This window comes from Carica papaya, chromosome 4 (genome assembly GCF_054855325.1).
Source record: "Carica papaya isolate Zhongbai chromosome 4, ASM5485532v1, whole genome shotgun sequence".
Lineage (NCBI taxonomy): Eukaryota > Viridiplantae > Streptophyta > Magnoliopsida > Brassicales > Caricaceae > Carica > Carica papaya.
The window spans coordinates 31,356,091-31,374,385 of NC_142312.1; the positions used below are offsets into that span (position 1 = coordinate 31,356,091).

General features: G+C 32.8%; 2 protein-coding genes across 2 annotated transcripts; both read right to left on the bottom strand.

Annotated features, from left to right (window-relative positions):
- Positions 1-1,703: 1,703 nt before the first annotated feature.
- Positions 1,704-10,745, bottom strand: DJ1B (Class I glutamine amidotransferase-like superfamily protein). The gene is made up of 8 exons (XM_088219004.1): positions 10,563-10,745; positions 10,261-10,461; positions 9,723-9,872; positions 9,467-9,649; positions 6,297-6,377; positions 2,779-2,979; positions 2,531-2,671; positions 1,704-2,171 (listed from the first exon to the last, which is right to left on the bottom strand). Exons 1-8 carry the CDS (start codon positions 10,701-10,703, stop codon positions 1,965-1,967), a joined length of 1,305 nt encoding a protein of 434 aa, XP_088075130.1. The 5' UTR covers positions 10,704-10,745; the 3' UTR covers positions 1,704-1,964.
- An 879-nt stretch (positions 10,746-11,624) lies between these two features.
- Positions 11,625-12,755, bottom strand: LOC110808912 (Late embryogenesis abundant (LEA) hydroxyproline-rich glycoprotein family). The gene has a single exon (XM_022034552.2). It carries the CDS (start codon positions 12,608-12,610, stop codon positions 11,801-11,803), a length of 810 nt encoding a protein of 269 aa, XP_021890244.2. The 5' UTR covers positions 12,611-12,755; the 3' UTR covers positions 11,625-11,800.
- Positions 12,756-18,295: the final 5,540 nt, after the last annotated feature.

Below are 18,295 nucleotides of genomic sequence, written 5' to 3' on the forward strand. Positions count from 1 at the left end.
AACTAAATTTAAAATTGACACATGCCGACTTGTAATTTAAATAGTGTTAAAAGTCATGGGGTTCTTTTTGTTTTTTGAAAACGACGACGGCGGATGGTCATTTATTTTTGCAAGTAAATTTTATGAATATCAAAAGGAACAAGTCAACTTGATGCGATCCAAGAAGCAAATTCTTCGGTGCCTATCTAAAACCCTCTTTACAATTCTAATATACACATAATGCTATATATATATATATATATATATATAAAACCCTTTTCATATATGTGAAATTACGACCGAACCCAGAAATTAAAATTAATTTTGATACGTATAAAAATTATAGATTTAAGTTTTCTAGCTATGATAACAGTGGTATTTATTATGTAATTTTGACTTCTACCATTTTAATTTTAGCACCTTACTTTACTCTGTGCGATCCAAGAAGCAAATTCTTCGGTGCCTATCTAAAACCCTCTTTACAATTCTAATATACACATAATGCTATATATATATATATATATATATATATATATATAAAACCCTTTTCATATATGTGAAATTACGACCGAACCCAGAAATTAAAATTAATTTTGATACGTATAAAAATTATAGATTTAAGTTTTCTAGCTAAGATAACAGTGGTATTTATTATGTACGATAAAAGTAATTTTGACGCTCTACCATTTTAATTTTAGCACCTTACTTTACTTGTTTAAATCAATTATAACACGTTGTTATATCGCATGATTTAGCTGTGCCAAAAATAATTTTCAAAACTAGACTGAGAATAATATATAATTATATTTCTCGAGGTTCATCAATACTTACGTTTAGGTTGAGATTTTTGGGTAGCGGTAGGAAAACCGAACACGGTATCCCGGCCCCCCCTCCCTGCAATTACGACGAAAACAAACCCTTGAATTTTCTGTGCTTTAATAAATTCATCAAGGTCAGATATTTAAGATAATATAAAGACCAACAAAATGTAATTATTGGGTTATTAATTAAACTTAATACGATCCACCATCTTGAGTTTCCCTTAAAAAAAATGAGCATTTTGTACAAATATAAAATATTAGAAAATTACATTATGATAAGAATATTATGCGTTAAATTATAATGTAATATATCTCTTTCACAGTTATAGATTTGATTATGACAAAATCTAAGTCCCTTGAGTTAGTCAAATTTACATGTACTTTCTTTTCTCAAGAAAAAAAAAAAAAAGGAAAGAAAGAAAATTGACAATAAATACATAAAATTTTGTAGCAGACTCAATCAACCCGAAAAAGGAAAAGTAGCAAATTTGTCAAGGCCACCTTTGACAAATAACAAGCTACTTTTGAAAGTCAAATACAATTTAATCACCTCAATGCATATATATATATATATATGTGTGTGTGTGTGTGTGTGTGATTAACTTTGTAAGAGAAAAATATGATGGTACATGCTAAACAGAAAATACAATAACATAAAAATATAAAGAAACAGTGATGGTAACCGAACAAGAAGAAGAAAAGAATAAGAGAAAACGAGAGTCCAAAAATTTTTCGTACGAGTTTAAATTATGTCTTTCGATACTATGTCAGTCAATTTGTAAAGTGCTACGAAAAGTTTTGACACCACCCACTTGTAATATACTATATACACACTACTTAAATTAGGGATAATCTACTTGTACTCTAATACCAAGTGGTATGAACTCCTCAAGAAGATAATGCTTGCTGAAAAGAAAAAAATATTTGACGTACCAAAATAAGTACAGTTCCGGGTTAAGATTTTTTAAAGGAGTGTAATAACTCTCCTGCCTGGAATTTCTCGTTACTCGAGTTATTTCATAACCGAGTTATTTATAATATACCATCAACATAACGGCATATTAAGTCTAATATCCAAATATTAATTCTAACTTTACATTTTAGTTCTCACGGTAAAGACTACAAAAAAGAGTAAAGGGATGAGAGCACTCACAAAAACATTCTCTACTGACGAGTGAAAAGCATTATCTTTGCAAGATCTAGTGCCTTGTCACGCCCAAACAGCTTCTCTACAATTGCCAGTGAAAACTCCATAGTGGTTCCCGGCCCTCTGCTGGTCACGAGGCTGCCATCAACCACAACTCGATTCTCGGCATGACTCTGATCTGATAATTTGCTACATAATGCAGGGAAAGCTGTAGCCTTCTTACCCTAGGTAAATACAAAACAAATCCCTTATTCAGCTGACAGTCTCATAGTTGAGGAGTATTGATGTGCCAAAAGAATTTATTACAGGTGAGAAATGGAACTGAAGAAGGTATAGAAAAAAAATAACCACAAGAATACCAGCAACCGTAAAAAAAAATTTAAAAAAAAAAAGAATAGTATTGTGCTAGGCTCAAAAAATGCAACTAGTGAAGTATAGTTCAAGTTAACGTCATTGTGCTCCCGGAAGTTTCAGGATGTACAAATTTAGGAACAACTATTGTCCTGCACTAATTTAAATAGCACAGTTTACATAGAAGCAGTTATTTTTCACCAAAACCCTTTTTCTGCAATACAGCTCTTACCTTGAGTAATCCATTAGGCTCCAAGACTAAAGCAGGGGATGCACAAATTGCTGCATAAGGTCTATTTGTTTCCATCTGTTTCTTCAACATATTTACCAGTATCTCTGAATTTGCAAATGTTTGGGCTCCACCAAGTCCACCCTGTATAAAAAGAAGAGTAAGAATAGGAGATTCATAATGATAATAACAAAGCCGCATGATGCCTACTTCACTTCTCCCTCTCCCCTGCTTTTAGAGTGAAAACTTACTGGCAAGACAATCAGGTCATATGAAAATTTAGCAGCCTCATCAAGGAGAATATCTGCTACTAGTTTAACTTGCCGAGAAGCCAGAATTTCTAGATTATCCCCAACAGCAGCCACTACAACATTTGCTTTAGCACGTCGCAGGATATCAATAATCATAACTGCTTCCATTTCTTCAGAGCCATTAGCAATTGGTACAAGAATCTGAAAAGATGTGCATATTCCATGAATTGCTAAACAGTTCTCATTGAAGAAAATAAAATCTAGCAGAAAATAAATGGCCATTCCATAAATTTTTGCAGCAACATAATATGAAAGATAACTCGATGCTATGACAATAATACCGGTATTTGTTCAATTACTTCCATCTGTTTTTTCCTCTTTGAACTAGGGAAGGGATCATGAGCATTTGAAAGTTCAGATAACTGGTACTTTCAGCAGAGTATTCTTCTTCATTAAAACAAATATTATCTAGTACTGACTAGAAAACTCTCCTCATTTCCTAGAAGAATTGGAAACATTCCAACAAAAAGCATTCAGGAGCCTGAAATATATAAAACATCATTCACCAAAAACTCTCTCCAAATATGCATGTTTCTAAAAAGGCTGGTAGAGACTCATAGGTTTTCCTATGCAGGTTAGATCCACGACGAGTGGTCCTTGACTCCCTTTTGTAGTTTTGCCCGCACCAATTTGATGCACCTCTATCTTTATAATTTCCATCTTAAGAACCTACCACCTCTACAGCTGTACTAAATGTCAAAAATTGTCTGTCTAGCATTTGACTACAATGAAACCAACCAGGTACGTTGATCTATCTTCAGACTAATTCAAGAGATATGAATATGAGAAACTTAAGCATGTTGCAGAATAAACTCAGAGAGAATCTAATAGTACCCTTAAAACCCGTGGAATGAAGAAGCATCAGGAGACATGCTGGCTTGCAATATGTGTCCAAATATTTTATGTCCCCATAAAGCACGGGAAATTACCTTTCTCTGATACATTCTAAAAACCCCGCCACCTCAAAAAATAAAAAAATAAAAAAACACACCAACATGTCATTTTGGGCATGTTACTGTTTTAGAAGTTGATAAAAACTTCAACAGGCAGACTTCCTTTTAGAGAAAAGACCATTATTTTTCTTGCTCTTTTTTTAGCTTTATTCTCTTTTAAGGAGTGATTAAAACTTAGAAGACTGATTAAGAGGAACTGAACTTTAAGTTCCCTTTTTCATTCTTTTTCCATATGGGATAAGCGAACTAGAATAAAGCTCTCAAGGGAGCTTCAAATGTATGCAGGTAAAGGGAACTTCTCTATTCCAAAACATGATTGATCAGGAACGCTTGTATTCACATATAATAACAAAAGCAGCGAGCAAGACCATTCTCGGGGCATCTTATCACCATTTCTTGGTTCTCTTTTTTATGCAACTGCTTCTCATGGGTGCTATCCTACATCAAGAAAACTGAAATATTTCTCCTAGTAGCTATTTTTGGGGGCAGTTTAATTTATAAGTTGCAGAAAACGAAGTGTGCTCGAGTGTTAAAGCTCTTTAAGATAAAGAAGAAACAGGATAAACAATGTTAATAATTGAAACAACATTACAATTTTTTTCTTTATTGTTTGACCTAATAGTACTTTGATCTGCTCTTGTTTAAAAGTTCAGACAAGTACAAATACCCAAATACCTTCAAAAAACCACTAGATTTAATGTAAAACAACGAAAGCTCAAAACCACACAATATTGAACTGTTAGAAAAACACAAAAATTCGAATTGTAACTAAACCAAACAATAGAAAGCCAAAAATGGTAGTTAAGATTAAATATCACTTCAAGCATCAGTCACAGCAAAGTTTAAGCATGGCTCCAGCATCATCAGTGTGCCATTTTTTGAAATACACCATCAATGTACCATTAGAAAGAAATTTTTAAGATAAATTTTTTTATTTCAAAAAAAGTTTTTATTTCTTTTAAAAGCTTAGTAAAAGACCTCTTTTTAGAGCTTATTAAAAGCTCTCTTAAACAAGCTATATACAACTTTTAATTTTCAAAAGCTCTTCTTTTAAAAAAAGAAAAAGAGAAAGTATATCAAAAAGAAACCATTGAAAGCAAAAGACTGAGAAAGGGAACACTAAACATCTACACAAGTTCCAAGATCCTCTCCAGAAAGAGTGGAATGATATCTATACAAAAACCTAAAAGTCAGGAACCAATGGGCTCACAGAAGAAGAGACTTTGTATCAGGGACCCGTGTGTCACGTAAGGGCTGACTGTCAACAGAGAAACTGCTGGAGTTGTGTCTTTACTGTTTTTTTTTTTTTTTTTTCTGTTATTCCCTTCCTACTGTCTTGGGCAGAATAATATAAAAAGGGGAAGATTACAAGTAAGGGCATCATCATACTCTTTTGGAAAATACTGGAATATCGAGCTAATCAATGATTAACTTCTCTTCTCTTTCTAAACCTATTATTCTCCGTTCTTCTCAATTCCGTCCTCTTCTCTCTGTTTTCGCTCTCCAAAACTCAAATCCTTCTCTTAATCAGATTCCTGATCAAAGGATTCTGGCACTTTTTGTCACAAAAGATTCAACAATTCTTTCCGTCCATGTAACTCACATGGTGACCAGCAGAATGAGTGGGATTAGATTCTTCCTTCACATGCCCAAAGGGATACTATTTCAAGCTCAGGTTTCAAGCGCTACAGCACTGCAGACAACCTGAGAAGTTTAAGAAAAGAGAAAACAAATCCCATGATCTTCTCATCTTTGGCCACCAAAGGAGATAATCTTGGGATTGTTATCCCAAAGGCAAAGTTCCCATGAATATCTTATTAAGTTATCCAAAGAAAGATTTTTGCTCCAAACCACTTACCAAGCAAAGAAGAAAATACGGGGCGAAGCTTTCTTCTTCTAGATACTATGTAAACACCTTAGGCTCTTAGAAATCACTAAGATCATCATAGGCTCTCAGAGGGCCCTTTTCATGGCATAACAGGGTAGCAGCTCCTTTGTGTCTTGGTATGTCAATAATATAATTCCTTTTTCCTCTCAAAGAAAAAAATAGGAAAGCAACAAAGAAGCAAAAACAATAATAATAATAATAGTTCAGAAAAATAACTTATAAGAATCAAGTTCAAAAGAATATTTTGTAAAACTTTGAAGAGTTTCCGAAAAACAATTATATAGTTCATCAGATTTACAAAATAATGATTGTCTATAATATTTTGTCCCCATCAAAAATTCATAATTATTTATACATTTTCAGCTTACTAGAACATGTTAGTAAAATTGTATAAGTATGACACATGGTTAACCACTTGAAGAACTTTTGAAGAATTTTATTTTTGCTTACCGTACATCAAGATTTTTATCCCACATCATATCAATAATGTCCTAAGATTTTTGCCTAGATTTTTGCCTAGTTCGTTTTGATCAGAAAGGAGATATACTATCTATATATTTGTGCAAATATTTATGTATTTTTATATGAATTTTTATACATCAAAGCTAATATGTTACCTGTGGGGAGTTATTGAATGTCCACTTCGTTGGATTGATTTCAGTAAAAGTATATTCATCGCCAGGGTTGGAACGCATCAACTGTGGACAAATTCATAAACAAAAAATCCAATAAATGAAAAGGTGAAGATGCTCAAATTTGCTGTAAGATAAAACATATGCCCAAATGCATTAACATCAACAGAAACATTAACTTGAAAAAAAAAATGCATGTGCATGTAGATAGAAAACTTGAACCACATCTCTGACTGCAAATCCACAGCTTCCAATACAAGCTAGGCCATAAAAAACTCTTCAATAAACTGAAAACTAGTTCCATATTGTTATGCCTCAACAACCCGTCTGATTTTACGGATTTGTTAAAGAAATCAGTATATCCATAAAATATCACCTCCACATCGATACACACCTAACAGCTAGCTTGGGGCCTTGATACACCAAGCATCCAGGTTATGCCTTTGTCTGCCATACTTTGTTCTAAGGAAAAGCATCCAAATTTTTTTAAATAAAAAAGTATATAAAGTATCATTAAATACAAGCACCAAGAGGGTGCGAACCTATCAAAATTATTTACATGTCAATCAGGAAATTGATCAGTTTCACCATAAGTGCAAATGTTGACCCATAACCAAAAAACTAGGGTCTGGAACCATCTCGCTCTAATCTTATCAATATCCTCTTCTACCCCATCAAATGCTCTCCTATTTCTTCCGTTCCATACTACCCAAAAGATTGCAAGAGGAATGAGCCCTAAATGTTTTTTTCCGACTAATAATACCCTTCTATATCCAAATCTCACCTGTTATAATACCAGCCATTATCCAACTGAACCCTAGAATCTCATATGCCATAGACCATAGACTATAGGCAATGGGGCACCAAAGTAGAATATGGTCACATCACAAGTCTCCTCCGTCCCTTACAGAAAGAGCACCAGTTTACCATGATCTTCCCTTTCTTATCAGCTTATTGATGATCAGAATACATCTACGACCTACTTCCCAAGTGAAGAAAGCAACTCCAGAAGGTGCATTCACCTTCCAGATTTGCCTAAACAAAAAATTATCCTCGATGGAATCTTTCTTTATAGAAAGACCCAACTGTGAAAATCTCTATTGCACTAAGGATCCAAATCAGTTGGTCATGATTCTCGTTCAGAGATACAGAAAACAGTGAACTTAAGAGTGATTCAACAAAGTCATTCAATACTTAATAGGGCTAAGCATTGAAATTGCCAATAGCTTTTACAAGCTTCAATCAATCTCTAATTCCTCAAGAGCATTAAATGCCTAGATATTATAAACATTAACTCCATTCAACGAGACCACTACCACATTTTTATTGTAAAAGATACAGGAGCCACAAAGCCAGGTAATTGACCTCCTTCTACCTGAATTTCTAATCCTTCATTTAGGAAACCTCTTCCCTACAGAATCAGAAGAGCCCTAAAGAAGGACCAAGGAAAACATATCTGTTCATTGTGCAAGCAGTCAAACTTCAGCCTGACTGCCTTATCCAGTAAAGGTATCAAGCTTACTCACAAAGTTAAGACAAAACAATCTTATCTCTAGGGTCAATCCAAAAGACAGAGACCAACATTCACAAGCAAAAGTATGAAGACGACTCAAAGGAACCAAGCTTTCCTACCCTATCAACCTCATGTCTGGGAGACAAAAGATAATTGGCAAATTATTTCAACTCCTAGTTTTTTCGCCCATTTCAAAATAAAATTATTTTTTTGTGATAGTTCAACACTGGGATCTAATCATTAGACAATAGGATAAATTTATTACTTCAATGACAACGCAAGTCTTCCATAGACAATGCAAGTCTTCCATAACTTTAAAACTCATCTTTTGTTCAAATTGTAACAGTTCAATATTGGGATCCAATCATTAGCCAAAATAAAAAATTGTTACTTTGTGTAAGTCTTTTTATTTCAGAAAAAAAAATGAAGACATAAGTCTTCCATAACTTTAAAACTCATTTTTTAATTATTTTTTAAAAAATCTCTCTTTCTTTCTTCATTTTGATAAATAATCCCACTTTCAAAATTCCTATTATATGTTAAAACTCCGAGTATGACGCTCAAGTTTTATCCGTATATAGACAATTATAAAAGAATCTTAAACGAAAAAACATTCTTAAAGCCATGTGAGGTTTGTGTGAAATCCACATTGGTTACTAAAATATTGTACTTATCCCTTTCAAGGTAACGAATTGTCACAAAAACAAACCACAAAAATCTTTTTCTTCAGATAGGTCAATCACAAGAGGCAAAACTGTAATTTTCCCTAATAATAGTGTTATAGGATGCAAATAAATGTCACATATTTACCTAGTATTTCTCTATTCTTACAAGTCTATAACAAAGTCCAAAACATTGTAGGGTCCTATAATATAACAAAAATAGGAAAATAGACAAGTCATAATTGTTACAAGCTTCTGGTGAAATTTACTTCCTTTATCAAGCTTGGTTAATGTTTCAGGAAGTAGAGACATCTTGTGATCCATAAAGTATGAGCACCATCAGGGTACACGACTAGCCGCTAGGTTGGGACCTTGATACAGTTGGCATCCAGCCTAGAACCATCAGAGTTACTTCTACAGTGTACAGGATCAGCATCCCAAAAAAACAAGCTTCCTTAAAGGTCTAAGATCATGTATTAAGGCCATAGAGTCACTGCATCATCCAGTCAAGCTCTAGCGCATCGCCTAGAGAATGACTGCCTAGACATTATCGCACTAACTCCATCGAGCCTTTAGCTGATAGAGTTACTTTAAAGAAAAAGTGTCAACACAATCCCCTCAATAAAGCTAAGCATTGAAACTGCAAACCACCATTACAAGCTGCAATCAATCTCTGGTGTCTTGCCCAGAACATTAAATCTCCGTAAGTTATAACATTAACTCCATTCGAGGAGACTCTTACCACCCAGCTAGATATGTAATCTCCTTCTGCCTAAGCTCCTAATTTCATTTCTTTATTTCTCTCTCCGGAACTGACTTAAGAATTCCCATTACAAAGGCCCAGACTCCAGCTTGACCGCCAAACCAACCTAGTCAATAAGGCTGGTACCTCCGTTGCTCAAAATTCTTCGCATAATAAAATCCTGTCCATTATGTTCTTTTTTTCCTCGGAAAAGGTAGTATAAAGAAAAGATAGATACCAGAGGCCCAGAGACTTCATCAGCTTTCTCTTTCCCGTACAACTGTTCAACAAGTGCAACAGCAAACTCCATGGTTGTTCCAGGTCCACGACTTGTGACAACCTTGCCATCCTGTTGTACTCTCGATTCAACAGCAGTTGCTGAAGATGCCAATTGCTCCATAAATGACGGGTAACACGTAGCCTGTTCAAAGCCAATATCTCAAAAACTAATGATAGAACATCAACAACACAATCAAGAAACAACAAATGCTTACTTTTAATCCTTTTACCAAACCCCAGGACCCGAGTGCAACAGCAGGAGAAGCACAAACAGCAGCATAAAGTCGCCCATCTGCAGCCTGCTTCTTCATCAAACTTTCCAGAATGCCACAGTCTCTAAGATTTGTGGCGCCAGGCATCCCTCCCTACACCACAAAATGCTTAGAATATTAAATTGAGTCAAAACATCTAACCATCTTTCGAAGATAAAAATAAGATAATAGCTAACGCGGGCTTATGACACTGATCGTTAGTCAGTCGCATCATATCATGTTAAACAAAGACGGAACCAATTAATTTCTCATCGACGAAACAAGTAACAAAACGAGGTAACTAGTCTCGAGTAGAGTCACGAACGCCCCCGACCGTCCAATAAAAAAGAAAAACTAGCCTACCATAATCCATTAGTTTATGGAGTCATTCGCATATTAAAAATCTCCAGCAATAAAATGAAAATGCAGAATCTCTGTGCATATAACTGACACACAACATTTCTGTACGTGTATATAGATAGAAAGACAGAGAGATAGGTACGGGGAGAGCGATGAGATCGAAAACGACGTCGCTGCAATCAGATACGAGCGTATCGGCGACTATCTTGACACCGTGGCACGCGTCGACCCGAAGCTGGTTCTCGACGGAAGCCACCGTCACGTCTGCTCCGGCTCTCCGCAGCACGTCGATCGCTATCACCGCCTCCATCGGCTCCGTCCCATTCGCAATCGGCACCAAAACCTGAACATATAATTTTCAAAAAAGTGAAAAAAAAAAAAAAAAAAAAAACAGAAAGAGGGAAGAAAAATCTGGAATATGCTCTGGCTCTTGCTTTCAGTCACCTTCTTGGAAGAGGAAGCCATTGTTGCAGAAACGGACAGGATGTAATTCCTCAAGGGACGGACTGGCCTGGGGAAGGAGAGAAGTTTGGGATGAAAGAAGAGGGAGTGAGACTGAGGGGTCAAGTGGCGTAATAACGCCATTTTTAGTATATTTCTATTTTCTAGTTCTAGAGTCCCTGGAGCTCAAAGCTCGAGCGAAAAGTGTAGCGTGGGGATATGGCGGTAATGTCAACCGAAGCTTTGGTCATCAAGATCAGTGGCTCACACATCGCCACGTCATATGACATTATAAATAAAAACCTTCTAGATTAACGGTTTAATTGATATTTATGAGTAACCATTAGCGTATGTAATTCTAATTATGAGCTTGCAGCGACGTCGTTTAACGAACCGGAGGCAAAAGCAAAATTAAAGGAAGAGAAAAAAAAAAAAAAAAAGCGGTGGCTGGGCCGGTAATGGGCCCAAAATGGGCTGACCCTTTCAAGCCCGATTCGAGTTTTCAAATGTAGATTTTATTTATTTTTATTTATGAATTTATTAATATCAGACAAAAGAAATAATAATAAATTCACATTTAAATTAATTTAATTATCATGTTCATTTCTTATATGATTAGTTTAAAAAAATAATTAAAATATAGCTGTCATCAATTAAGATTTGTTGGGTTGTCATCTACATATAATGGCTTAAAGAATACAAAAATGGAATTAATTATGTATTATAATCAAATCTTAATCTTATCATTAAAGAAAAAAACAAATTTAAATAATTACCCACCAATTTTTTTTACTACATATGTACTTCGATCGAGTGTCGGGTAAAAATTTAAAGTACGTAAGAGTTTTTCGGAGATCTAATTTTAAGAAAAAAAATCAGAATTCGCAAACAAGTTCGAGCGTATTCACTTTTTGAAACATGATTTATTTAATTGATTAAATAAATTTTTAGACGCGGGTAAATGTAATTACTGCCCTATTTTTAATTTCTATAATTAATTATTATTTAAATACATAAATACATTATTAAAACTGATTAGTGGCAATAATTAAATAAGAACAAAAATTAAACAATAAAACTCTTCAAACATTTTTACAAACAACTTTAATTCCATTTACAAAAATATGTAATTAATTAATTATAACCAGAAAAATAAATCCAAAAAAAAAAAATTGAAAAACGAGAAATTCAAAAAAAAAAAAGAAGAAGATGAATTAATCACACTGTAATTAGTTATGTGATCAGAAAGTCCATTTCCAAATCTTGATCCTCAAATCAACCTTACACTTCGCATCAGAAGTTGACGCCATGGTTGAACTCTTCCCGGTAGGAACACTGGCTTTAATTCCTTCGCACGAAATTCTAGCTCTAACTTTTGGCGTCTTCAACACTCCCATCTTCGCTTTCACCTTCGTCTCCAGCTTTATCTTCAACGGCAGCCCATCTTTTCTTTTCAACTCCGTTTTTAACTTGGCAACAGACGGCTCATCCAGCTGTTGTTGATCGCCGTTGGTGATGACCGCTTTAAGCAGAGTGGTGTTCTTAGTGGGATGGACGAAGGAGGGGAAAGTCCCCCGGCCGACGGGGATGTTATCGTCGGTGGTGAGGGATATAGTGATGGGGTCGTAAAAGTAGAGCAGCTTCTTGTTTGGGTTTGTAGCGGAGACGTTAAGGTTGATGGTGGTGGCAAGGTGGGGGGAGGAGGATGTGAGTTTGAGAGAAGAGATTTTGAGGGAGGAGACGGAGAAGGTGGGACGGTGCGGACGGTAGAGGAGATAAACGACGGCGCCGGCAATGGCGAGGAAGAAGATAAGAAGGAGGATAAGGAGGGAGAACCAGAGGCAGCAGGAGCAGCAACAGCCTCGGGAGTGAGAACGACGGCGATGGTGGGGTTGAGGACGGTAGGCAGGGCGTGTGGCGCCGTAAAGTTGAGCCTTTGTAGCTGGGAAAGAAGGGTTTGGGTTGGCGGTGGTGGTGGTGGCGGTGGTGGTGGCGTTGGCGGCGGAGCCATTGGCGTTGGGCTTAGCTGAAGGGTAGATTCTGTCGGCCATGGTGAGAGGTATGAGAGAAAATCAAAGAGAATTAGAGAATTTAAGTGAAAATTATATTTATTTATTTATTGGAAAAAAAGAATTGTAATTGGTGTGGAGGAGAGTTAGTTGAATGTCAATTGATCAAAAGTGGAATCGCGAAGAGAAAGACAGCTACATCATAACCAGAGCAAATGCATACATACATACATATATATATATATTATATATACACACGCGTCTTGTGGGTGAGTGTAATTGACATGCTCGGACACATTTCCAATCTTTGTTCATGGCCGGAATATGTTCTACTTGGGAAAAGAATTAAGGTTTCTATTTTGTTATGTGCAAGACAGATTTTATTGAACAAGTAAAACCAATGTCATGAGGTATTTACGAACCCAAAAACAAAAAATGAAGAAGAACAAATTTCGTAGCTTCTTTTACTGATCGGTGCATCTTGGTTTAACGATTCTCGTAGTTTACAAGTATATATAACGAATATTTGATAAAAGAGTACTAACAGATTAAAAAATTATTAAAATAAACAAAAAAGTAAACTTCGAGTTCTCTTCTTTCTTTTCTTATAAGTTGATAATATTTAAAAAAAACACGTCAAATATGAAGAAAATCATGATGTTAAAGAAGAAGTAAATCAAAATTTCAAATAGAAAGTAAATCACGACGTCAAAAATGAAGTAAATCAGGATATTTAAAAGAAAGTAAATCAGGATATTAAAAATGAAGTAAATCAGGATGTTAAAAAAAAAAAAAAAAAACCTTAAAGAGACGCGCTTTCATGACTAGCCACCATCAACATCACTCCCATCTTTTATAGTTGACCACCAGTTAAATTATACATTCTCATTCATGCTGCTCTGCTCCGGTCAACCTACTCCTACATCTCTACCTTATTTTTTATGTCCAACCAACTTTTACGTGCAATCATCAGTCGTATAGTTTCTAGCTACTATTTTAATCAAATTTATGTCGTACGTAACATCTTAAAGTTACGAAATGATACTTCCACGTAAAAAATTTTATTTGTAAATTTAAGCCAATTCAAACTATTTGTTATTTCACAAGAAAAATTTATTTGATTCAGTCTCAGTTAATTATTTAATTTGTAAAGTAGTTTATCATTTTCTTTGTTATCATAATCAAAACCAGGCGAGGCTTGTTTTCTCATCCTCGTCTTCATTAAAGTTGCAAGCTTTTTTCAATGCTAATTGGACAACATGTGTAGATTTTATAAAGTCGATCGTTGATTTTTATATTTTCTGCATTGATATCTTGGAAATGTAAGAAATAAATTATAATTTTACGTTCTTCGTTTGAAGTCGAATACAAGACTTCAACTACTACTTCTAGTGAATCACTACAGATTCAACAACTATTACGTGATTTTTAGGTTCATGTTCTATTTCCCAATACTCATTTTTAATAATCAGACGATCACATATTGTGTTAAAAAAAATCATTTCTCATAACCATATTAAGCGCATAAAGATTTATTATCATTTCATACGCAACCACATTGTTTTTGGAGCTATTAAACTTATATGACTATTTGATCTACAGACCAACTCATCCATGTATTTACTGAGCCATTATTTTATATTATTTTACTCATCTTGTCGTTCGTTCAAGTTGATTGTTCAAAACATTCAAAATCCATTTTGAGAGAGCGTATTAAACACGTTGATCAACAGCTCATCTTTGTAATCTCATCTTTCGTTTTGAGTAATACAAATATTTTTTTTTTCTTTTTCTCCTCTTTCTATTAACATTTATTTTTTTGGAAGGGAGAAAAATCTTGACCGCACGATTTTATGATCAATATATAATCAGGAGGTTAAACCACACGCGCCTCCGGACGAGAGTAGATATCGTCTACAACATCCATCTCTCCAACAAACACAAACGTCTCCACGTTACCCACTCTCCGTCTATCTTAATTAAAAGACATCGAGCACGTGCGTGCGTTCCATTATGAAGTGAGGGGCCCATCTCATCGCCTTCATCGTAAGCTACCCTCTGACCGCAAAAGTCAAGAGATCAGACGGTGCTGATTGTTTTTTCGAGAACGTGCGTATCCAAAACTACGGTGTTACTGGGGAGTACCATAATATCTAAAATCATATGCATTCTGTCAAAGGAACAGCGAATAGATTCTTCACCTAACGACAGGAGAAATTAAAAAATTCCAAACCATGTGTTTTGCTTAAATTAAACATAACAAATTAATAATTAATTAGCCCAAATCTCCAAATTTGAAGTTAAATCTTTTATTAATCTCCAAATTATTGCGTTAATTTGGTTTTAATTGAGTTTAATTAGTTTACAAGCTTAATTTTATGTAGAAGATTATTCAATTGAAGAAAATATTTGAGAGTGGGCTCCTTGGAAGTTTAATATTAAGTGGGCCAATTTTTGTATTATTGTATAATGGGTGGGTAAAAAAAAAAGATTAGCAAATTTTGAAGGGCAAAAAAGGGATTTAACAAGTTTAGATTCTTTTTTAATTTTTAAATCCTTTATATATATATATATGAAAATTGTTAAGTTAGAAAGTATGGACATGGATCTAAAAGGAAAAAAAATTATTTAAAAAAAAAACAACGTTAAACCTTGATAATAACGATAATAATAATAGTAATCGTAAATTTTCTTTTTTTTTTTATTAAATTCCAAACGTTTTAAGAAAAAAAAATAACAGAAAGTTAAAGTTACGTATCATTCGAATATGGTACAGACATAACGTGATTGAGAGACTATTTGATAAAATTTTTAATTCTCTGATTCATTTTTTCTCTCTATGTAACTTTTACGCACAAAAATAAAAAAATAAAAAAATTAGTTGATGGAAGACTCAAACGAAAGAAGAATTCGTGCTCTTTTTATATACGAGAGAATATGTCGAAACACATTCATCATCATAATTGAATGTATTGATAACCGTTTATATTATCATAGTTTAGTTATCATAAAATATAATAATTTTATAATTTATTTTAAAGTTGCTCGTTCTGTAAAAATATTTTTTTTCTTTTATAACAGTTATCGATTATTTTATGTGTCATTTCAGTTTGTTTCAACCGTTGTGAGTTGATGAAAAATATAAAATATCAGTTTAGTGGGTCATCTACTAAATTATTAAAATTAACAGTAATAACTTTACTAACATATAATATGATTGTCATTTACAATGTATGAATTGATAAATTATGTCAATATAGTTGGTAAATTTTAAATTTTGTTTCTATAATTATGTAAGTATAAAATACGAACTTCGAACTTATATAAATTAAATTTTTAATTATATATCTCGACTCTTTATTAACATCAATAAACCTTTGTAATTAAATTTTAAGAAAATTTAAAATACTTTATATTAATTTCGTTTAAAACATTGTGCTAAATTTTAAATAAGTTAACACAAATAAGATTAACTTATTACAAAGAGAAGCTTATTGGAACTCACCAACAATTTACAAGCACAAAATGTGAATTAGCTTAGTGCTAAACATAAGATACAATTATTGAAAAGGGCAACTAATTATATATATATATATATATATATATATTCATGTTATACCTAACTTGTGATTTTGGGTTTTAATGGTGTGAAGTTTATTGGAAGGTAGAGTACTAATTAATTAATAGTAAGTGCATGGTAGTTAAAAGTAGAAGTGTTGGTTACGATAATTGAAAAGAGTTGATTGATTGTAATTCGTACACTTTTCTTTGTTTGACGCGGGAATTTAAAAATAAAAAATAATTACATGTTTAACTTACTATCGTGTGATAAAATCATTAAAAACGTTATTCTACTTTAATAAATGACGACTGAATCATAATATATATATATATCCTATGAATTGTTGATCAATCGATTAATTATATAATAATGTTTTTAACCATTTATATTAGAGTACGAATTAAAATAAGATTGTATGGCATACGAATTTTTTTATTAATTATATTATTATCGGTGTTCGCGTGTCGCCTAATTTTAAATAATTTATTTATTTTTTATTTATTTATTTTCCTAGTTGTTGTTACACCTAAGTCTTAAATCTCACAAAACTTTGGATTCTTGTGAAACCATAGTGGGCCTTTTTCAATCAATGCTTCCCCATTTCATTTTGTTGCTTGTTTATTATTATTATTATCTTTCTCATATAAATATATATATATATATGGTGGATAAGATTTAATAATCATACATTATATTATAATCATACATTATATTATAATCATACATTATATTATAATCATACACTATATGCTAGAAGAGAGCAAACCCACTTATTGTAATTGTGGTTGTTAAAAGATTTGATAGTATTAACTCACAAGGTTTATTTAGACATAAACTTAAATAGGCTTATATAGTTTCAATACATATGTCAAAGTAGTATATATGTATAAATAATTATATGTAAATAAGTCAAATTTAGTTATCCTAATTAAAATGTTTTATTTACTTTGTCAAGTAGATAAAACAAATCATTTTTTTTTTACTGTGATTTATCGAAATATTTGACCAATTTAATAAATATATATATAAATTTATAGTATTAATATTTATAAGACAATACATAAATAAATAAAAATATTAATGTAATATTATAATAAGATAAATAATTCGATCTTGACTAAGTATATAGTTTTGTAATTTACTTGAATGTCATAAATTCAAATATTAATAAGAATATAAAATTCGTTATTTTGTGAATGTATTATAAACTGTCGGTCGGTGAGAGACATATATTAATTACGTTCGTAGTTAAGGATTAGGCGATTATGGTAAGAGATTGGGCCAATCTTAAATAGTAAGCTTACAAAATGTGATAGTATATAAATAAACAAAGATATTAATGTACTATTATAATAAAATAAATAATTCGATCTTGATAGAGCATATAGTTTTGTAATTTACTTGAATGTCAGAAATCCAAATATTAGTAAGAATATAAAACTCGTTATTTTGTGAGTGTATTATAAACTGTCGGTCGGTGAGAGACATATATTAATTATGTTCGTAGTTAATGATTAAGCGATTATAGTAAGAGATTGGGCCAATCTTAAGTGGTAGGTTTATAAAATCTGATAGTACATAAATAAATAAAGATATTAATGTAATATTATAATAAGATAAATAATTCGATCTTGACAAAGCATATAGTTTTGTAATTTACTTGAATGTCATAAATTCAAATATTAATAAGAATATAAAACTCGTTATTTTGTGAGTATATTATAAACTGTCGGTCGGTGAAAGATATATATTAGTTACGTTCGTAGTTAAGGATTAGTCGATTATGGTAAGAGATTGAGCCAATCTTAAATGGTAGGTTTACAAAATCCGCAGCTTATGAATGCTTAATCACTTAACCGACACAGTTAAGCCCTTAATCAACTCTGTTAATTATCTCTATTTCTTTGAAATAAAATGGTTGACGGTGATTTTTTTTTTTATATGGATATGGAGACAGTATCTGCATGCTAGATTTGGCTGCCTATTTTAAGAACATATATATGTATATGTATATAAATATCAATTTAATATATTAAAAAGCTGTATTAATGTTAATCATAAGAAGGAAAATAAATACAGAAATAAGTAAATAGGACGAATGATTGAGTATTTTACGACCATAATCATGAAGAACAGAAGTTCAATTAAATATCGTTTAGAGAAAT

What these genes read in the sequence shown, in the direction of transcription:
- DJ1B (XM_088219004.1), bottom strand. Translation starts at nt 10,703, where the DNA reads ATGGCGTTATTACGCCACTTGACCCCTCAGTCTCACTCCCTCTTCTTT. An exon ending in GTTTGGTAAAAGGATTAAAA is followed by an intron (nt 9,650 to 9,722) that starts GTAAGCATTTGT and finishes GGCTTTGAACAG; the next exon opens with GCTACGTGTTACCCGTCATT. An exon ending in CATTCAATAACTCCCCACAG is followed by an intron (nt 2,980 to 6,296) that starts GTAACATATTAG and finishes ACATCTTTTCAG; the next exon opens with ATTCTTGTACCAATTGCTAA.
- LOC110808912 (XM_022034552.2), bottom strand. Translation starts at nt 12,610, where the DNA reads ATGGCCGACAGAATCTACCCTTCAGCTAAGCCCAACGCCAATGGCTCC.